Raw genomic sequence first — 21,546 nt, 5'->3', positions numbered from 1 at the left:
ACGATGACATTGGGAGCACCGGAGCAACGTTGGTAGAGACGAGGAACATTCTGGACACCACCCAAGCATTGGAAACTATGGCAAGTCTTCTGGTGGAGGCTTTGGTCAACATACGAAGAGAAGGGACTCCAAGTGGAAGCAAATGTTGCTCTTTTAAGGAGTTTTATGAGCATTATTTCTCAGTGTTTAAGGGGAACCTGAACTCTGGAAAAGCAAAGGATTGGCTTGTGAACCTGGAGGAGCTGCTACGAGCGATGGGTTGCACTAAGGAGCAAAGAGTCAAGTACATGGCCTACAAATTCTCTGGAGAAGCAAGGCGATGGTGGTACGCTAAGCGAAACTCGCTAGTGATGGAATTAAGAAGCGATGAGGCTATTACGTGGACCTGATTCAAGGAAGAGTTCTATCAAGAGTACTCACAGAGCTCGAGAAGGATGATACCACAACAATCACGGTCCAACAAGAAACATAGTACTTTGTTCCATATGTGTGGCATGCTGCATTTTGGGAAATGCAGATTGGAGAAGAATTGGTACTATGGATGTGGCAAGGTGGGACACTTCGTTCTAAATTACAACCAACCCAAAAGGAATGGTGTTGGTCTGCTAGGAAGGAAATGATGGAAAGACATGGGATAAGTGTAACTACTAGAATTGTTTAAAGCATACGGGTTCGCTTTGTTTTAGAATTAGAGGCCGAGTTACTGGATGTTTGCTCAATCATTAACTAGTTATATTTTGTTTTGTACTTGCACTTGACTTTGAGCTTTGGACCTAAAAGTGTAACATTAACTAAGGGTTTTATTAATGCATGATGCTTGTTACACTATGATTGATGTGTTGATGATAATATTCATGATTTTGTTAATTGCTCATTAGAAGGATGTTAATGCATGATATTCTTGAACTTGTATTCTAGTATATTGGTAATGTGCAATTAGTGAATCTTGTACCTTCAAATCTTGTATGCATGGATTACATAATTTTTTTGGGTTATTTTGCTCAAAAATCAATTGAAGAAATTGTTTAGCGATAAGCTTGATAAAATGTCAAGTGTTCAAAAGAATCATGTTGATAAATCATTAAATCTGGCCTTCAATTTGTTAAAAATTGATCTTAATTGACTTCTTCATGCTTCTTGAAAGAAAATTGCTTTTATTCATACTCTTAAAGCATGTTTGAGATTGTGTTTGAGAAATTGAACTTTTAAGTCAAAAACGATTTTTCGCAAAAGCTTCATTTTTAGGCTTTTGTCAAAAAAACCTTTTAAACATTAAATGCACTTTTAGGTGCCTTAAATGCACACTCAAACAGGCCCTATAGGATGATCCTAAGTCTAAGTTGGCACCCTTCTTAAGAAACAATCTTCTCAAAGGTTTTATTCTCAAGTATCACCATTGTAGTAAAGTTGGTCACATTCGATCAAATTGCTTCATGTTGAAACCCGATGAGTTGGTAGATATAGTTCCCATTTTGGGAATAGTCAAGACAGGTTGTTTAATTAAGACTGGTCTTGAATAGATTGGATCGATGAACTGGAAAATAAGAAATTTCGAAGTCACAAGTCTGCACCAAGTGTTAATGCCAATCATATTAATTACACATTATAAGAAAAAACAGTGGCATCACAGCACATCTGAAATTGTGTTTGAAAAATAAAATTAAGTCAATAAGCGTTTTTTTTTTAAAAAAAAATAAAAACTTTATTTTTAAGCTTTTACCAAAAGTGCATTTTAACAATTTTTAAGTTTTTTAAACTTTTAAAAACGCTTTTAATTTTTTTTACCAAACTGGTATTACAAAAGAATCAGATTGTAATTGTCTTTAGCAATTGGTTTTCCTATATCTTCTATCAATATAATCGTAGCTACAGCTTTAGGGCATCCAAATCACCAGGGTTTACAGGTTGAAAGACAAAGAAAACAAACAATGTACCAATGAAATCCTGACCAAAATTGTGCTAAAAATATTTATAGGAAATATTTATAGGTCTCACTCGACTCAACAAGGCCTTCACCACTTGTTGGCAACACGACTCTACTGTTAAATATCAAAACCAATTTAAATACTATTTCCAAAACAACATGAATGACAACAAATTTTTAGCTAACCCCCTATTTGCGCTTTGAACGAGCATAATGATTGTCATTGGGATTCCTCCTTCCACTGAAAACTGCTAATGCCTTCCTTACAGGAGGCTGCAGGGGGCCTCTTTTATCAGAATGTTGGCCGAAGTCATCCATGCTGTAGAAGCCGTCTCCCTGAAAATCAAATTTACAGTAGCCTCAGTTATGATTAAGAGAAGATACACGGACAAATTTAGTAAAAAAATACTTGAACAGAAACAATTACCATAAAGTAGAAAACTAACCTGCTTATTCGCTTTCTTCTTTGTCTTGGGGTAAAGGAACTTTTGTGGGAGTTGATCTTCACGTAAAATCATGTTCTTGGTAATGGCATCCCTTCCACCTTGTGGCAAAGGCAGTGAAAACTGCACAAGGGCAAATGTCAAGACATATACATGCAAATAGCCAGCCAAGCTCCCAAAAAAGAACAAAGAGAAAAAATAGGACAAAGCAAACATCCGCACACGGACACACGCAAAGACACAGAGAGAGAGAGAGAGAGATGAAATAATAATGGATGCATCTCAGGATGATTTCTATTTATGCTTCATACTCTCCCATCCTATTCAAGTCAAAGTATGTGAATGAAAAAATAAGGGGCATTTACAAATTGGATTTCTTAAAGGCATTGAAAATGAAATATCCACCATAGAGCACCATAAAATACTAATTATCAAGAACGTATTGTTTTCAAATTGGACAGACACGAACAAGTAAAGAAGGCAAAATATGCTCCAACCAAAAGGTAGCAAGAGACAAAAGAGGGGCAGAGAATGCAATAATCAAATGTAGGAACCATAATTAGAGTAGAATATGCAAGAGCATCCACATATACTCGTTAAGAATATATGTTTCTCAAGAAACCAACAGAAATCTACAACAAGAACCAGGACAAATCCTGCAAGTCGCACATACAGATATACTTACTTTTGTGCCACGCAATGTAATCCGTGGTCGACGGGCCGCTAAAACAACTCCATTCTCACCAACTGTAACAGCTACCTTGCGTAAAGTGCCTCCATTTCCACACTTTGGGCAGAAAATCTTCCCAATCTCAGCAGTCACTGTATAGCAGGCATGGCATTTCAGAATCCACCTGGAAGGACAGACATCTCAAAGATAAGCAACATATATTATCTACTTGTTTCATTGTGAAAAAATAAATTCCCTAGTCAAGCAAATGAAAAAACAAAATACACCAATCAGAACAACAATCCAGACAAAGCATATTAAGACATTCTCATCATCATGACATTTATGATTTCTGTATTTCTTTTAACAAAGCAAAAAATGACAGCAATCAGTAATCACTCAATGACGTATACACCAAACATGTACCTGTGTAGCTCGTGTATCTGCATTCCTCCAGGCGCTAGTAAGCGTAAACCCATCTGCAGAAGCACATTTTGCATTGCAAAGTCACTAGTTACACAGGCCACACTGGACTCGGACAATGATCTTAGCATCCAGCTCTGCTCACTACTACCATCATCAACACTTTCATTAGTCTGGCTCAACATCTCCATGTGATCCAATTCCTCATTACCCATATCAACATTGGCTCCCACAGCTTCATTGCTCTCCACCAATTCGGTGTCGTCAGGCTCAAGTTCCTTTCCTTCTTCAAGACCCTTCATCGAATCTTCTTCTTCTTCTTCTTCCAGCCTCATTCGCTCTAAGATCACAGAAATATTCTCCTCACCATCCTTGTTTCCCTCCTTTATCTCATTCCCTTCTGGAACCCCATTTTCCAATCTGTTAGTATCCTCAACAACAGCATTATCATTGTTATCCTCAGCCTCATCCTTTTCAGCCAATGCCGCATAATATTCACGCCGAGATTTCCTCCTAAGATACCGTCTATGAGTACTCCGGCCAACAGCCGGCCTCCAATCACCAGCATCGTCATCAAATTCCCCTTGCGACGCATCAATTCCATCTGCTACCATCTTCTTCCCTTCAATCTTCACCTCCCTTTTCTTCGGCAAATACCTCCTTCTCCTACTGCCTTCTACAACATCCTCATGATTCTCTGAACTTGCTTTCGAACCATCCTCCGACTTTTCATCATTACCATCATCAACAATGTTCATATTCAAATCCTGCAAAGGTAGGATTCTCGAATTGGAAGGATCTGATCCATCCCCAGCTACGTGTTCTATAGCTTCCCACTCCTTCAAATTGGGAACATTGGAGCCCCAACCAGGCATGTCCTTCTCATGTAAGGTCTTTGCATTGACCACATGAACAGGGGGAGGACAGTCCCTGATATGTTTAGTCCCATGAATCTGAGCCTCCAATGTATATGTCAACGCAATCAGTTTTAGATCAACATCCGACAGTGTCTGCAAGTCACCCGTTGCCCTTGCAAACTTTATTGCTGCAAAATTATTTAAAATAAAAACCTCAAAATCCAAAGTCTTAGAATAAAAGTCAAGCAATTCAATTCCTACTTTCCTATCCACTTAAATTTCTTATTTCTTGTAGCTTGAGTTTTTGGACAAGTCACTGCCAAATTATTTAAAACAAAAACCTCAAAATCCTAAGTCTTAGAATAATGGTCAATTGATTCAATTCTTCTTTTCTTATAAGCTTAAATATCCCGTTTCTTATAAATCAGAGCGAGTGTATATTGGGCCCCGGTCATTCATGGATGTTGTCTTAAACTTTTTGGATAGATGATTATTTATCATGGTTTCAATGGAGATGTCGGGCTGATCCCGTTCACGGACTCTAGACCTGAGTGTTAAAATTCGACTTACTTTCATCGCTAGCTTGTTTGTTTCCTAAGAAAACTTTTTTCCGGGAAAATTGAAAGAAAAGAAAGGAAAAGCGCGTACCTTTGTTGAGGGAATCGGGGGAGGGGTCCATGGAGTGGAGGGATAAGGGGAGGACGGAGAGGCGGTGACGGGAGAAAGGGTCACGGACCTCGGCCAAGACCTCGGGGACGGTGACGAACTTGTCGGCGCAGCGTGAGAGGCCATCTCCGCCGTCGATGATGGCGTTGGCGTCGACCACGGCCACGGCTATGCCTTTGGTGGACTTGCAACTATCCACGAAGACTTGGTTCGCTTGCGCTGGCTCTTGCTGGTTCGGCTTTGGGACCGCTTGGCTCTTCAGTATGTTGCTCCAGCTCGGAGCTGTTGGGGTTGGGGAGTCCTCCATGGTTTCGTTGGAGAGAGAGAGAGAAAGTGTGTGAATGTGAGAGAGACGAGGAGAGAGAGAGAGAGAGAGAGAGAGAGGCTAAACCCTAGACAAAGCAAGGGGAAGAGAATTATGTACTAGGCGAAGAGTAATAGGACGACGTCGTTTGGAAAGAAAAATAAAATTAGTTAAATTTTTTTTTTTTTTTTTTTAACAATAGTTAAAAAGATATTAGTTACCCGGTATTTGTTTTTTCTTTTTTGGTTTTTTTTTTTTTAAAAAAAAAAACTTGTGTCGGGTTTTTTTTTTCTTCTTCTTCTTTCAAGTTAGAGGATTTTTTTTATCATTTTTGTATGATGTGTAAAACTCTTAATTGTTTTTTTTTTTTTTAAAGGCGGTGAACTAAGGGAAAGAACAGTAGAACACAATCGATATAAACAAACTCAATAGGAGAGAAAATACTAACTTATCATTTAGAGGCAATTGCTAATCGGAAGTAAAAGCATCACACTTATAAACTCTTTTGAGTGCTTTGAATTATCTTAGACATATAAAATTTTCCAACTCTCTCAAATACACCAATAATTATTCCCATGGATTTCTTAAGTAACCTCAAAAGTTAGTTGGATATTGATAATTCAAAACTTAAGATAGATATAGAGTTAGGTTAAGATATTATAGAGTTAGAGTTAAAGAGTTTAACCCATTTAATTAAATAAATTGAATTAATAGTTAACATATAAAGCAAATTTGGCAAAAGCCTTAAACTTTTCATTATAACAAAAGTTGATTGATATAAAAAGAAGTAAAAATGTATGGTATAAAAAAGTGAAAAAAATAGAAGTTTTGTAATAAATTTTTTATTTAAATAACAGTAAAAAATGATTGACGAACTATAAAAAGTAAAAATGTTAAAAAGTTAAATTTTTTGAAAAATAGTACCAGGCCATTAAAGTATTTTGCCAAACGTATTTATATAGTCTTATACACATATTTTAACACGACTCGAATCCGATATGCAAACACAAATTGTCACCCCTAATTTAAGAAATTTGAAATTTCAAAAGTGGGAGTAGAGGGCAGACAAATGCAAGGAAAATCTTAATCAAGCATTGATGAAGGTCCATCAGAGAGTATTTACAATAATACTTCCAACCAATGGAGGCAATTTCAAAAATTTCTTGTAAAAAATTAAATTCTCACTGGCAAGGACTGAAACAGGGATCACACTTTCATTACCAAATACATCATCATCCTATAAGCATGGGATGATTATTCAAAATCTCAGATGTACCAGGTATAGAGGCAACAGGAAGAAAGGTTGCCAACAAAAAGGAGCTTGATTCCCTGCTAGTACACTGCCTGCAATAGGCGTAAAAGAATCTTGCAATCTGTGTAAAATATGAAAACTGAAAAAAGAAACTACCATATGAAAGCATTAATCCAAACAAAAGTTCTGTTAATTGTGGAGACAACAACAAAAAGAAAGGATGCACACCCAGACACAGGCAATGCGGCATTGCAACACCAAACCCCACAAATGTTTAGAGACACTCCAAAGCAGAACAAACACAAACTAGAACCAGAGTAAATTCATTACTATCCTACAGAAAAAACCAACAGAACTTGTATGTTAAGCCTCTTCCTCATAACCTTCCTCCTCATACTCTTCTTCCTCGTCTGCAGTTGCATCTTGATACTGCTGGTACTCAGAAACCAGGTCATTCATGTTACTTTCAGCTTCAGTAAACTCCATCTCGTCCATGCCCTCCCCCGTGTACCAGTGCAAAAACGCCTTCCTGCGGAACATAGCCGTGAACTGCTCACTGACCCTCCTAAACATCTCTTGAATTGATGTAGAGTTTCCGATAAATGTGGAAGCCATCTTCAGGCCAGTGGGAGGGATGTCACACACAGTGGACTTCACGTTATTGGGGATCCACTCCACAAAGTAGGATGAGTTCTTGTTTTGCACATTTATCATCTGCTCATCGACCTCCTTTGTGCTCATCTTGCCACGGAACATGGCTGATGCTGTGAGGTATCGGCCATGTCGAGGGTCAGCAGCACACATCATGTTCTTAGCATCCCACATTTGCTGAGTGAGTTCAGGGACAGTGAGGGCTCGGTATTGCTGGGAACCACGAGAAGTGAGAGGTGCAAAGCCAACCATGAAGAAGTGAAGCCGTGGGAACGGAATTAAGTTTACGGCTAACTTGCGAAGGTCGGAGTTCAGCTGACCAGGGAAGCGAAGGCAGCATGTGACACCACTCATGGTAGCAGAAATGAGATGGTTCAAATCCCCAACTAATCACACAAGCCACAAACATAACTAGTTAGATCCCATGAAAAACAAAGGCAACATTCGACAGTTATATAAATGATAATAAGAAATTGTTGGTATATTGGTAGCCAAAAACATAGGCGAGGGTGAACCATGTGACATTCCAACAGAGTATCAATCCAATAGTTATTTTACAAACACTATTAGTTAAATAGAAAATTATAAACAGATAAGCCCAGGATCATTGTTTCATAAATGTAATAAAACTCAAGTTAGCATCCGAAGCATTCTAGATTGACAGCAAACAAATCCAACACAAAGCACTTTCTTCACAGACCTAAAAGCTCTAGGAAATGAGACCCATGTGATATAACAACTGTTTCTGCGAACAGATATAAAGAAAAAGGAATCTGAACACGTGAATTGAAAATCGAACAATCTTATATCCTGAAAAAAGATTATCCTTATCTTGCAGCAAGGAAGGTTCCAAAGTGTAAATTTTATTTGCTGGACCTTCCCTAGCTAGATAGTGGGAAGGACCCCTTTGTAATTTGCTTTTCTTGTTTTTTTGTTCTTTTTCTCTCATGTAATGAAAAATACATGAAATATATATATAGAACCATTTTGGCAATCAAATCAAAGGAAAACAACAGAAATCTCAACCAAACAAATTGAAACTGAAATCAAAATTGAAATGCAACGAAGCAAGAGGGAGAGAGAGGACTTACAGCTGGGGGTGGTGAGCTTGAGAGTGCGGAAGCAGATATCGTAGAGGGCCTCATTGTCGAGGACCATGCACTCGTCGGCGTTCTCGACAAGCTGGTGGACAGAGAGGGTGGCGTTGTAGGGCTCAACGACGGTGTCGGAGACCTTGGGGGATGGGAACACAGAGAAGGTGAGCATCATTCGGTCCGGGTACTCCTCCCTTATCTTCGATATCAGCAGGGTCCCCATTCCTGACCCCGTCCCACCTCCTAAAGAATGGCATACCTGAAACCCTGCGCAATTCAAACCAAACCCACACCATTTTCTTTAGTTTACTATGCTTGTTTTCTCGAGAAACAAACAGAGTGTTCGTTATTGAAATTTGAGAAGGAAAACAATAACACACTTTCTTTTCTTACACTGATTTTCCTCAGGACCAAACAGAATTTTACTCAGAGAAGGTGACAGAGATTAAAAAGGGAACTGGTCGAAGGGATTCGAAATCTGAATGGGGGAAGTTGATTAAGAAAGAAAAGCATTGCGAAATATTCTTCCCTTTTCCCTCAGTGTTTCGAGGACCAAACAAAATTTTACTCATAAAAATAGCTGTGAGACAATGAGAGAGGGAGAGAAACGGAACGCATACTGAGAATATGAATGAGAAAAAAATAAAATACAGAACGTCTTAGAGAATAAAAATAAAAAGAAGAAGAAGAGGGTACTTTCCCTCTATTTCCACTCCTATTTTTTACTCGAGAACCAAACAAAAATTTAATCCGAAAAAAATAGAGATACAAAAGAGAAATTAAAAAAAAAAAAAAAAAAAAAAAAAGATGAATATGATAATTAAGAAGAAAAACCAGAGTCCATTTGATTACCCTTTCACTCATTTTTCCGAGAACCAGACAGAATTTAACTTACAAAAAGAGCATGATTCGGTGAGAGAGAGACAGAAACAGAACTCATATCAAATTTTTTTATTAAAAAAAAAACAAAACAAAACAAAAAGAAAACGAAAATTCCTGAGAACCAAACAGAATTCACTCAAAATGTGTCGAGAGCCTGTGAGAGAAAGAGAACCCACATCGAACTCAATAACGCGAGAAACACAATCAAAGCCCCAGAAAACACACTTTCCCTCACATTTAACCTTAGCAAGAAGTAAACCCATACCTTGTAAGCAGTCACAATTCTCGGCCTCCTTCCTCACCACATCAAGCACCGAATCGATTAGCTCCGCCCCTTCCGTGTAGTGCCCCTTGGCCCAGTTGTTCCCCGCACCCGATTGCCCGAACACGAAGTTATCTGGTCGGAATATCTGCCCGTACGGCCCGGATCTCACACTGTCCATCGTACCTGGCTCCAGATCCATCAGCACCGCGCGTGGCACGAACCGCCCACAGCTCGCCTCGTTGTAGTACACATTCACCCGCTCCAGCTGGAGCTCCGTGTCTCCCTGGTAACGACCCGTCGAGTCGATCCCATGCTCCGCGCAAACCACCTCCCAGAACTTCGCTCCGATCTGGTTCCCACATTGGCCCCCCTGGATGTGAAGAATCTCACGCATTTTCTCTGGCTGTGTTTTTTTCTTTTCTTGGGAAAGTGATGGAAAGCTTGAGAGAAAGTTTGCGGGTGTGTGTGTGTGAAGTGAGAGAGGAGGGTAGAGAGAGGCTGGGGTTTATAGTGGCCTAGGACGTGACGGTCTCCGTTAGTAGTTAACGGCAGGATGGTAACGGCCGTTGGATTTTAGTGGGAAATTGAAAATTTTGAAATTGGGGTGTGTTTTTGTGGTGGAGTGAGGGGTTGGAATTAGGGGAGATTGGGTACGTGGTGTGAATCTATTAGTTTTTAAGATCCTGAAATTACCATGTTGCCCTACATATTGTTACGTGGGAGTTACTGGTTGTGGGATACGGTTCTGGGATGTTTCAGAGGAGAAAATAAAAATACATAAAAATTAAAAAAAAAACCCATTTCTATGATTTCAGTCCAGTAGTGAAAAAATATATATTATCAGCAGTAGCGGAGCTAGTTATTTTATATTGAAGGTGCTGTTAAAATTTTTTTTTGTCTTAAAAATTTTCTTCATCCTAAAAATTTGGTAATTCACATAATATATGCATCACAAAAAATATCTATAAAAGTTCATAAATATATGCTGAAATTGATATATTAAAAATGTAATATGTCGACACTATATCAAAAAAATAGAAATACAAAAAAAAAAAAGTATCTAGAACTGCACTTTACGGTCTCTGGCCATAATCACTCCAAGAAAAACAAAAAAAATTTGACCAACTACACATCATTGAGATATTACATCAAACATGTGATGTGTGTTAAGTTTGAAGGTGCCGTGGGTTAAAAAAAAAAAAAAATTAAATTCTCACGGCACCCCCAAGGTACCACGTGGCTCCACCACTGATTATCAGCCTATCTCTTGGGGTTGATTGATGAAATTCTAGTTAGAAAATGGTAAATTCATTCATTTTTAACCTATTTTTATACCATAAACAAAGGAAAGAAAAAAAATAATAAAAAATTGAGAGATGAAGGGCCTCCAAAACTTATATGACAGTGTATACAAGTGTCACGTGGTCTAATATGAGTAAAAAAATTAAGCAATAAGATTTGACAGGTAAATTTAATTTTTTAGTGGCTCATGTAAGTGTTTGAGTATCGATTTTAAGTTGTGTCGAGATATCTGTATAAAATTATAAGTCATTTTTACTTTCTAATTTACCAATTTAATTATATGAGTTAAACCCCTCAATTCTAACCATAATTTTATATTAAATTTGTGTCAAATTTAGGAATCATATAAAAAATTATCAAACACAATAAAGTGTATTCCTATATTCATAATAAAAATTGTGGTATCTAAATAAATAGTAATGAATAATATTATTTGTATTCTTTTATATATATATATATATATATATTGTTCGTGGAAAATGGAAATATAATTGTGTGAAGTGAAGGTAGTGATTGGATGAGGGGTGGAGTATGGAAGATGTGGTACTCGATTTTGTGCGATGACTTGGTTTCTACTCATGCGTTGTGCAGTGATTAAAGTGGCCCCCACAAAAGGAGTAGAAGGAGGAGCTGAAAAAGGCAACAAAAAAAGCTGTTGCAAATTTGACAGGTCATCAAGTGAGCGCAGCGCAGACGTAACGATCATCAAGAGAGAAAAAAGAAGTTGAGCCTTGGGAGCCAAGCAAAGTAGCAAACCACCCACAGCCACAGGCCACAGCCAACCCTATCTTTGGAATTGGTGGTTATGACAAAATCAACCGCTAATTACATCAATTTCAAGCATATATATCCCAAAGAATAATCATTCAATTGGAATCGGTGGATTTAGGGGTTTGTCATGTTTAATTAAATGAGTCGGATTATTATTGATCAATATAATTTTATACTCATGCTTTAACATGACTCGAACTCGACACGCGAACATGAATTGACATCTCTATCTAATTGGCCTTAACCATGAAGCTGGCCCTAAGCATATTACGATCATAATCTTAATCAGATGTATTTATATATATTATTTTACGAGCCAATTTTCAAAAGGGAATTCTAGGTAAGTTTTTATAAAAATAGTGTTACGTATTTCTTACTGCACTCAAAAGGTCTGTAACGTCTGGGCCCTTGGACTGGCATTTGGGAAAGGGTCTTATGGAAGTTATATCATAATGTGATGTGGCCAGATGGAATTACTAAATATAATGGTTAAATTTGCTTAGGTTTTATCCTGTTCCTTTGACTATGCTATGTTCTGTTACATTTTCAAAACTAAAGTCTATGATAACCAAATATTGTTAAGCACAATTAAGTTGGAATTTTCATTTCCAACAGTCTTGCATTAATTTTTTTTTTTTTTTTTTTTTTTTTTACATGTGCACACAAAAAGGGGAAGGAGAGTATTAATTAAATTATTAAATTTTTTATAAGTTTATATTTTTGGAATAATTAATGATTTAACATGATATAAAAGTAGTAATCTTCAGTTTTTAACTAACTTCACAGTTTATCCCTCGTTTTAATTAAATATTCTAAGTGCTGGGTTTTAATTGTTCACGATGAGAAGTTTGAAACCAAATCCGAGAGATAGAGTGAGTAAAAATATTTATTGAATGATTAAATTCATCGTTTTCTATAGGCTTAATAGGGATGGCAATTTTTTACACAATCTGTAAATCCGACACGAACCCAACACGAAATTAACAAGTTATAGTTGAGAGGTCTTACTCGCTTATTTAAATAGGCCAGGTTAAGATAGACCCATAAAATATTATATCCATACATCAACATGACTCGAGCCCGACATGCAACATTTAGGATTGTTAATTTTTTACACGACCCGTGAACCCGCCACGAACTCAACACAAAATTAACAAATTAGAATTAAAGAGTTTGACTTTTTAATTAAATGGGTCAAGCTATGATTAACTTATATCGTCTTCTACCCATACATTGACACAATCTGAACCCAATACTCGAATACAAATTGCCAACCCCAAGCTTAAGCTTTTATAGTAGTCGACCGTTTAACAAATTTAATGAAACTTAAGAGATTTTTTTTTTTTTTTTTTGCAATTCCTACAATTAGGATACAAAGTTTTTAAAATTTAGAGAGAATTATTTTGATTATTAAAATTTGAGCTTGTAAAAGTCTAAAACATAACGGACAAGAAGTAAATTATTCTCCAAAATCTCCCTTCCCCCGCTATCTTAGCCTCCCTCAAAGTTCCACCTCTTGTGCCCCAAAGAACAAGGATCTCGTTTTTTTTTTCTTTTTCATTCTAATAGCTCATTTTCTGCCTCTTGCTCCATTTTCCTTCCCTTTCCTCATATTTCCCAAGGCCTTTCCTCATTGGTGGCAAAATGGTATGTTCCATCCTCTCCCAATCTTCATTTTTTTTTGATGAATTTGTAAATCATAATATGATTAGCACTTATTTATTTTATTCTTCTTTTGATCAATCAATAGAGAAATCTTGCATTTGTTATTATAAATATGGCTTGATTGTTTAATCCCATGATTGTTTAATTGAGAAAATCTCTTCTTCTTCTTCTTCTTCTTCTTTTTTTTTTTTTTTTTTTTTTTTTCTGTAATTTGACACCTACAAAAAGCAATACATTATTCTGTTCTTTCTGCTCCTAATGTTTTTTTTTCTTCTAAATTGCTGAATCAGATGCTGCTCTTTTCGCTCATATTTTAGCATTTTTGCTAACTAAAATATGAAAGAAAATATTGAGACATTCTAAGCCCAAACTCAATCAACTCACTTGCCGAGGAATAATATATCTTCGAGAATTCTCAAATAAGCTATGTTTGTTAAAAAAATGTGTTCTCTGTTCTCAAAAGAAAAACATTAACAAACAATTCAAAATATAAAACACCAAAAAAAATACAAAAGCGACTTTCACCTTTATGTTACGTAGGAATTCTGTTTTTAATTCAGAAGTTTAAACCGATGCGTTTGAGCTTAAAAATATTATATCAATCACACCCGAATACTTTAACATTTAAAATTAATTATATCGGTTTCATCAAGTGCTTTACAATTAATATAATCCTAGTCAGAGAGACAGAGCCAATGGGGGACTAGAGCGGCCATGGCCCCCCGCAAGTCCCTTCAAAAAGGTTTCAATGCAGTCCCGACCCCTTTAGAGTTTAGAGTTAAGTTCCTAGTTCCGTCCCTGATGAATTCCGAGTGTAATATATATATATATATATATATATATATATATATAGCTGCAGCAATAAGAGTTTGCAGTAATGAAGAAATGTATGAGTAAATGAATTGTGCAGGCAAATGCGGCATCAGGAATGGCTGTGGAGGATGATTGCAAGCTGAGGTTCTTGGAGCTGAAAGCAAAGAGGAGCTACCGTTTCATTGTGTTCAAGATTGAGCAACAGCAGGTGGTGGTGGAGAAGCTCGGGGAGCCTAATGAAAGTTATGAGGATTTCGCCGCCAGTTTGCCTGCCAATGAGTGCCGTTATGCAGTCTATGATTATGATTTCACAACAACAGAGAATTTTCAAAGAAGCAAGATTTTCTTCGTTGCATGGTACTATTTCACATCACAAATTACACTTTACAGCTAATTAATTATTGTGGCTTTTCTTATTAACTATTTGTTAGGTGTGATGATCATTTGTTGTCACACAAATCATGATTGCCAACCTCCCTAATAGACTTTTTTTCCTCCAAAGTGGGTTCGAGAATGCATATGAGAATTCGAATCAAATGAGTTTTGAATGCATGTTAATTCAATCTAGTTTGGAGGAAAATTTTGTTTCTTTCTTATATTTACTTAGAACATTCACAATGGTTATTCTTTATGACGCCTAGAAGAACCTTATTATAAAAATACATGCATATGATAAACAGGTCGTAAACGGGTCATGTTAGGTACCTATTTTGCCAGTCCTAGTTTTTACATTTATATGATGTCTTTGAAAAATGACTAGCTAAAAAAACTAGCTTTTGGTTAACCATTTTAGATAGAAATTTAGATAAGTCATTGGGAATTGACAAAGTTTTCCTCCCAATATCCCCAATCCAATTTATTATTTGTAGAGCATGAATTTTCATATACATTTGTAAAATGATTAATAGACCATGTGGCATCTGTCCACAGAGTACGTGATTCTAAAATATATATGAAATCACGTGCTCTAAAAATAACTATCAACTTTCTTGCCCTAACTTAATTTAGAAGAATACTTAGTTTATTTACTTATTCATTGCAAATTAAATATATGTTTATTGTGAGTTTATTTACTTATTCATTGCAAATTAAATATATGTTTATTGTGAGTGCAGGTCACCAGATATAGCAAAGGTGAGGCATAAAATGGTTTATGCTAGTTCCAAGGATAGGTTCAAGAGGGAACTGGACGGCATTCAATTTGAGTTGCAAGCCACTGATCCCAGTGAGATGAGCTTGGATATTGTGAAAGGTCGAGCCAACTAAGCACCATTTTGCTTTGCCTTTGTAGCTTGGTTCCAATGTTTTGTTGGTTCCAATTTTCAAACACTTGGAATGGTAAAGAATTGTTTTGTAGCCTCAATCCTTATTGAGCTTAAGTATTGCGCATTTATGCCCGGTTGGTCAAAGGTTATTTTGGCTAGTAGAAATGTAAATTTGGGTGAAAATGTAGTTGCATCTGACTAGTTACTTTAGCTCAAATTTGCTGAGCTTTGTAGTTAAATCAAACATTTATTAAAAAGAAAAATGCTTATTTGCATTTTAGCATTCATCTCACGTATATTCTCGCTAAATTAGCATGCTACATTCACCATTGGTTTTTTTTTTAAAAAAAAATTAAGGGTAGATGGAGCATGTTAAGTCAGCTTAAATATATATTATAAATGTCTAATGGTTTGTATTTAATAAAAGAAGAGATATAATAGTTATTTTCTTTTTATTTTTGGGTAAAATACAAATTTGATCAATGTGGGTTATATATATATATATATATATATATATATATATATATATATATAAGTGATATACTGATGTGGTAATAATAGAGACGTGGCAATGTTTTATAGGTCTTATGTAGCTTTTTGTACACGTAGCAAAAAGTTCCATTAGATTTTTAGATTTGTCACTTTTGAAAACTCAATGAGTTATTTGTATTTAACCCCTTTATTTAAAAATTTGTATTTGTATTAACCCCTTTATTTAACAAATCTGTCATATATATATATATATATATATATATATATATATATATTTTAAATCTGGCAACTGACTCTTGTCAATAGTGAAAAGTAGGAAGACAACCAAAACAATCCCAATGGTTCGTTTGACAACACTTTTTAGATGATGTTTTTTTCTTTTTAAAAGTTATAATGAGGGTGTTTGGCAAACCCCCTGATTTTACACGCCACTGTACACCTTAGGAAGAGCGCCTCTCCATCAGGTACAGATTGTGGCCGAATAGACTGACACAGTATGTAATTGCCGGTTTGAAAATAAAAAGTCTATGTAATTCCTATTTTGCCCCTTCGAAAGGAAGAAATGATGACGCTTTTCTATCTTTCATAAGGGCATAAATGTCTTTTAATAAAACCAAAGCTTGTCACATACACGGTTTACCATGTCTCACTACAGCGTGGTCAGATTTTACTGATTGAGGAACAGTACCGTGGGAGTGGGGGAATGTGTTGCAGCTTAACAAACAAGGTCAATGTAACATAAAGGTAAAACTAGTTTTGCATTGATCGTTAATGTTTTTGTTTTGCTGCTAAAAAAAAAACTACCCTAATAAGCGCTGGCAAATGAGCCTAGAAACTTTAATATCAGAGGCATAGCTCATTGGAGATATGAACTCTTGAGAATATTAAACATTTGACTGGCAGTAACTGAAAAGGAAAAGCAAATGCAGAGGTTAATTCATTGTCAACAGTGTACATAATAAATAACAAGCAATTTGCAAATTTTTTCATTACATCATCAAAAGAGAAGACATCATCAGTTCACAGTGGAACAAGAACTGGTTTTTAGCTTTCATTTTCTAAATGAATCCCATAGGCCCCCAAGATCAACATTACCTCCTGAAAGTATAATTCCTATGTTGCTGCAGTTCTTCAAAGCAGGGTTTTTCTTGAAACTATCAGATAAAACAGCAGCAAGGCCTATTGCTCCGCTAGGTTCTACTACAACCTTCAAAATCTCATAGCAGAGTTTCATGGCTTCGATTATCTCCTCGTCGTCGACGGTTATGATGTCATCAACAAGATCTCGCACTATGGGCCTGCACCACAAAATAGTACACAAATTGAAACTACATCTTTAACTTTAAGACATCACTTTGATAACATGAGATTTCTCTTTACCAGGTACAATCTCCTAGAAAAGCTCGAAGCCCATCAGCTATGGTGTCGGTCTCAGGCAATGTTATAATTCTACCGGCCACTTTGGATTGAGCTGCATCATTAGCTCCCCTAGGTTCAGCAGCCAAAACTCGAATGGCGGGGTTGATGGACTTAGCAGCCAATGCCACCCCTGATACCAAACCACCTCCTACAATTTGTTTTCTTTTTAACTTAGAAAAATCAGCACAAAGAGAAATCTATGATAGAGATTGTGCAGGAACAGAAAGAAATTAACAATTTGGCACTAAAACTGCAATTGAACAAACCACTTATTGGAACTATTAACGTGTCTATATCAGGGGCTTGTTCCAGAAGTTCCAATGATAATGTACCCTGCCCACTGCAAGAACAATTAGAGGTGTCACACTGCATTCTCATTCATGTTAGAAGTTCCATTTTCTCCAGGCACATGAATCTCTTTTTACTTTAGATATTGCAGTTTTTGGCCAGGAAAAAATAAACGACCAAAGAACAGGAAAAAGTTATAGATGTTAGAGTCGGTAATGACCAGAAATTTCTTTGCATAAAATTTAAGTCCATTGCTTGTTCTTTTTTCCTGACAGAATGTTTCAAAGATTCTAATTTCAAACATTTTGAATACGTGTATTTCTGCATAAGGAATAGAGAAAAAAAAAGAAAGAAAAAAAAAAGTGAGGCAGGAGTATTAGTGGCCAGGAAAATCTTGAATGATTTCAGCTTGGTCATCCTTGATTACCACACACATTCTCTCACTAAAAAGGAACATGTATGTTGCCTTTACTTTGTAGCGTAAACTATGAAAGACATCCTGGTTCTCCAGTAACACTTGTTCAGAACAAACCTATTGATTTTCATAAGAGTTGTTTACCCTTCTCTTACCTAGGAACAAACTTTGAAACAGGTTCAGTAAACAAATTAAAAGTCAGCCTTGTACCTTATAATGCGCCCATCATTATATGGATGTACAAGAACTGCACCAGTTTCTTGCAACACCTTGCTTGCAACACTCTCCCTTGACTGCATTGTGGCCTCACTCCAGATAACCTGACCACCATAACGCATGACATTCTCAACTTTGCATTTTGGAGCACCTTTTGGAATAACAATATAAGCAGGGATTCCCCGTAGTTTCGCAGCCAAAGACAATGCTGCAGCATGGTTACCACTAATTTTGGAGGGCACAATCCGTCAATCAGGGGATATTCAGAAAAACAGGTCAAAGAAATTAACTACAAGGTACTAGCACTAATGAATCTATAGCAAACCTGCTGTGAGTTGCAACCCCTTTAGCAGCTTGATCATTGTCAAGAGAAAAAACAGCATTGCAGGCACCTCTGAATTTGAAAGCTCCACTATAGCCAAAAGAAAAGGATAAGGTCCATAGTTATTGGAGTGTTAAATACAAAAGGGAAGGAGAGAAGAACGGAATATTAATTGAAAGAAATCAAACAAGCCCAAAATTTTTTCCATTTCTAAATGTTTAGTATCTCACCCCTTTTGGAAACATTCACATTTAAAGAACAATCGCCTCCCTGAAACAGCATTCAGAGATTCAGATGAAAGGACCGGAGTTTTGTGTATGAATGAATTGATGCGCGCTTGAGCTTCTCTTATGGAGGAAATGTCAGCCACATATTTTCCCCTCATTTGGCCCCCCTCTTCCATATTTATACCACCAATAAGAAATCTTGTTTTAGAAATTGGCTGGAAACAGATTAGGGAACTTTAGTAACTCCTAAAAGAATATCCTCATCTTTATCCTAGCAAGCAACAGCATAACACCCTGGGATTTCTTAATTTGTTCTGATAAGTAACATCTGGGATCTCTTAATGTAGTTCTAGTGTCAAAATACATTAAAAAGTATAAATAGTTTCACCTTAAGAAAATCCCAACACTCTAATTTCTCATTCGGTAGTTCACTTTCTTCTTGTTTTGAGGGGTTTCTCTATCTTAACAGGGAACATATTGATTATCACAATTTCTGTCTACAGTCGCATCAGAGCAACATATTTTCCAAAATGAAATTTATAACATCATGTAAAGACCTATGCAAATACATTAGTCTTATCTTGTCAAATTCAAGTACATTAAGATTCAATATTCAGGGTTTGGCTGTGAACATGCAGTGGATTGAGTACATGTGCATGAATATGTGATTGGCATCAATGTCTCAATACTAATACAAGCAAAATGTAAGTCACAGTCTCAATCTTGTTTACATGTGAACGTAGTTGTCTCACCGAACTACCCCAAAATTTCTTGTGTTTTGTTTTCTCTCTTTGCTTCTGCCTTTCCTCTCCATATATATATATATATATATATATATATATATATATATATATAAAATAAAATCTCTCCATATTTTATTATTACTCATAAATTTATACAGGTCAAATGGCATTCCGAGTCACACCTCCCTAGATGCATATTTTGAACTCAAACATAAATGGGCACACTTGGGAATCTTCTCCGTAAATCCTATAACCTGAATTCCCTATAAATTTCATGAACACATCATGGAATCTAAATTAATAAGCCAGTAATAGTGATTCTTCAATTTCAACTAAATTCAAAAATGCAAAATTATCAATTGAAATATATTAGGATATTGGGAACCAAATGAGCTCATATGAGTTTCACCCATTATCAGATTCTTGAAGCTGATCAAGTTTAATACAATAAACACACCATCTATTGATCCAAATCAGTGAACCTGGACCATATGACCAAGTGGGTGTCAAAGATTATGCCCCAGAACCAGCTGTTCAAGCTTATCTTTAACGGTTCTCTTTCCTAATTGTTCGACTGGGTTTTTACATATCAAAAAATTTCTTATCATACTTCAAACGTAAAGTAAATACAGAAATCTTGTCCACCAACAAGAGGAAATTAGTCAAAGACTTCAGAGGGTTTCCAAGAACTTACATTTCTGAGCAGAGATTGAACTCAGTTTCTCCCAGTGGGAAAGACAACCTTGTCTTGCAGCGAAAAGGCAGATTCTTCGAAGTAAAAGAGAAAGTAAAAACGACATGTGTTTCTTTCTTATTTGGTGGCCTTAGAATGAGTCGTTGGTCCTCGATAGCTAGCTAGCTGAATCGGCTGGGATTACGTTTAATGAAGTGAAAGTCACTAGTTCAAATCCTCTTGTAAAGCATGTATAAAAAAAAAAAAAAATCAAAAAACTAAAAAATATATATATATATATATATATATATGAATGAGTCGTTGGATAACCGATGGAGCATTAAAAACCATACATAGATTGTGGGTTTAAGCCTAGACGTGGGCTTGTCCGCCCAAATGAGCCCATGGATTGATTTATGGGAAAATTGTCTTTTTGTTTTTTTTTTTTTTGACATTGCCGCATAAGGGGAAAGATATTCGAACTAGTGACTTTTGCTTCAAGAGTTGTGGTCCCTAATCGATTGAATTACCTCTTGAAAACGGAAAAATGTAAAATCACTAGTTACATTGATTTGTAATAAGTTTTTTAGGATTTAAAAAGTGATTTAAAACTCTCTATGGTAATTATAAATGACAAATAACTTTTCAGTCTAAACTTTCATTTGAAATTTTGATAAGATCTATCGCCAAATCATCCCTTGGCCTTGGGGTGTTTTGGCTACTCGCTTTGGCCAATTTTAGGATAGTTGGACCACAATGGCTGGGTCACCATTTTTTATTTTTTTTTTGAATTCTTTCTAATTTTTTTATGAACGATATTTGTGTCATTTTCTTTTATGAAATGGGGGAATTGCTTAAGAAGGATTACAATTTTTTGGTAGTTTAAAGGGAAAATTGCTTCAATTGATAGTTTGGAAGAGACATTACAAATTGCCTAGTAATTTGAAAGAGTATGTGTACTTTTTTTGCAATTTCTAAAACACACTCTATTAAACTGGCATGAAACATATAATTATCACGTACATTTTTACATGGTCTAGTAAAAATAATAATTTTTTTTTTTTTCTAAAAAAAAGCATGTTAAATTTAAGGTAAAAAAAAAACATTGAAGTTCAATATCCTAGAATATTGTAAAACTGATAAGAGGTGGGGAACTATGAAGAGCTTTGGGGGCTAATTTCCTCTAAAAATTTTAAAATTACTCTTAAAAGAAATAACTCTCTAAAACTCATTTTTTACCCCTAAAGTTTTTAAAATTATTTTTGTCCCCCACCCTAAAATATCTAGTTCCCCCCTGAAAATAATGCTTTTATTTTCTAGTCATCGTTAAATTTGGACCATTAAAAATATTAAAGGAGATGTCAAATTCCATTACAAAAAAGCATATGAAATGAAGCTTTCAATGGATGACAAATTGTGGTGCTGACTAGACGATAAGTAAGCGTCAGTGACACATGGATTCACGCTAGCATTAGTGATACGTCATTCCGTCATGATCATCCAA

At 36.0% G+C, this 21,546-nt stretch overlaps 4 protein-coding genes across 6 annotated transcripts; 1 reads left to right on the top strand and 3 right to left on the bottom strand.

The window, feature by feature from the left end:
• Positions 1 to 1,945: 1,945 nt before the first annotated feature.
• Positions 1,946 to 5,362, bottom strand: LOC132173733 (RNA-binding NOB1-like protein). The gene is made up of 5 exons (XM_059585320.1): positions 4,966 to 5,362; positions 3,464 to 4,505; positions 3,053 to 3,221; positions 2,371 to 2,490; positions 1,946 to 2,260 (listed from the first exon to the last, which is right to left on the bottom strand). Exons 1-5 carry the CDS (start codon positions 5,288 to 5,290, stop codon positions 2,114 to 2,116), a joined length of 1,803 nt encoding a protein of 600 aa, XP_059441303.1. The 5' UTR covers positions 5,291 to 5,362; the 3' UTR covers positions 1,946 to 2,113.
• A 1,308-nt stretch (positions 5,363 to 6,670) lies between these two features.
• Positions 6,671 to 9,901, bottom strand: LOC132173734 (tubulin beta-8 chain). Its single transcript, XM_059585321.1, has 3 exons — positions 9,432 to 9,901; positions 8,282 to 8,551; positions 6,671 to 7,576 (listed from the first exon to the last, which is right to left on the bottom strand). Exons 1-3 carry the CDS (start codon positions 9,823 to 9,825, stop codon positions 6,903 to 6,905), a joined length of 1,338 nt encoding a protein of 445 aa, XP_059441304.1. The 5' UTR covers positions 9,826 to 9,901; the 3' UTR covers positions 6,671 to 6,902.
• A 3,181-nt stretch (positions 9,902 to 13,082) lies between these two features.
• On the top strand, positions 13,083 to 15,429 carry LOC132175632 (actin-depolymerizing factor 12-like). The gene is made up of 3 exons (XM_059587634.1): positions 13,083 to 13,151; positions 14,080 to 14,339; positions 15,098 to 15,429. The coding sequence occupies exons 1-3, from the start codon at positions 13,149 to 13,151 to the stop codon at positions 15,246 to 15,248; spliced, it is 414 nt and encodes a 137-aa protein (XP_059443617.1). The 5' UTR covers positions 13,083 to 13,148; the 3' UTR covers positions 15,249 to 15,429.
• A 1,217-nt stretch (positions 15,430 to 16,646) lies between these two features.
• Positions 16,647 to 20,198, bottom strand: LOC132175022 (serine racemase). Of its 3 annotated transcripts, none has more exons than XM_059586818.1 (7): positions 20,064 to 20,198; positions 18,630 to 18,824; positions 18,403 to 18,489; positions 18,072 to 18,302; positions 17,425 to 17,498; positions 17,120 to 17,306; positions 16,647 to 17,037 (listed from the first exon to the last, which is right to left on the bottom strand). In XM_059586818.1, the coding sequence occupies exons 2-7, from the start codon at positions 18,800 to 18,802 to the stop codon at positions 16,791 to 16,793; spliced, it is 999 nt and encodes a 332-aa protein (XP_059442801.1). In that variant the 5' UTR covers positions 18,803 to 18,824; positions 20,064 to 20,198; the 3' UTR covers positions 16,647 to 16,790. The 3 variants fall into 3 exon arrangements, with proteins under 3 accessions (XP_059442801.1, XP_059442800.1, XP_059442799.1); XM_059586817.1 differs by having other exon boundaries at positions 18,630 to 18,669; XM_059586816.1 differs by having other exon boundaries at positions 18,630 to 18,841; positions 20,064 to 20,151.
• Between the last annotated feature and the right edge of the window lie 1,348 nt (positions 20,199 to 21,546).

Source organism: Corylus avellana, chromosome ca3, assembly GCF_901000735.1.
Source record: "Corylus avellana chromosome ca3, CavTom2PMs-1.0".
Taxonomy (NCBI): domain Eukaryota; kingdom Viridiplantae; phylum Streptophyta; class Magnoliopsida; order Fagales; family Betulaceae; genus Corylus; species Corylus avellana.
This window is presented reverse-complemented; position numbering and strand designations above follow the sequence as displayed.

Bases quoted from the DNA above. Each gene is read 5' to 3' on its own strand.
- LOC132173733 (XM_059585320.1), bottom strand. From the start codon at position 5,290: ATGGAGGACTCCCCAACCCCAACAGCTCCGAGCTGGAGCAACATACTG. The intron at 3,222-3,463 runs GTACATGTTTGG...CTGTCCTTCCAG, and splicing joins CAGATACACGAGCTACACAG to GTGGATTCTGAAATGCCATG. The intron at 2,491-3,052 runs GTAAGTATATCT...GCCCTTGTGCAG, and splicing joins TTACATTGCGTGGCACAAAA to TTTTCACTGCCTTTGCCACA.
- LOC132175632 (XM_059587634.1), top strand. The intron at 14,340-15,097 runs GTACTATTTCAC...TTGTGAGTGCAG, and splicing joins AAGATTTTCTTCGTTGCATG to GTCACCAGATATAGCAAAGG.
- LOC132173734 (XM_059585321.1), bottom strand. From the start codon at position 9,825: ATGCGTGAGATTCTTCACATCCAGGGGGGCCAATGTGGGAACCAGATC. The intron at 8,552-9,431 runs GTATGGGTTTAC...TGAATTGCGCAG, and splicing joins GAATTGTGACTGCTTACAAG to GGTTTCAGGTATGCCATTCT. The intron at 7,577-8,281 runs GTAAGTCCTCTC...TTGTGTGATTAG, and splicing joins CAAGCTCACCACCCCCAGCT to TTGGGGATTTGAACCATCTC.
- LOC132175022 (XM_059586818.1), bottom strand. From the start codon at position 18,802: ATGGAAGAGGGGGGCCAAATGAGGGGAAAATATGTGGCTGACATTTCC. The intron at 18,490-18,629 runs GTGAGATACTAA...TTTTGGCTATAG, and splicing joins TGTGAATGTTTCCAAAAGGG to TGGAGCTTTCAAATTCAGAG. The intron at 17,499-18,071 runs GTACAAGGCTGA...TTGTTCTTGCAG, and splicing joins AATGATGGGCGCATTATAAG to TGGGCAGGGTACATTATCAT.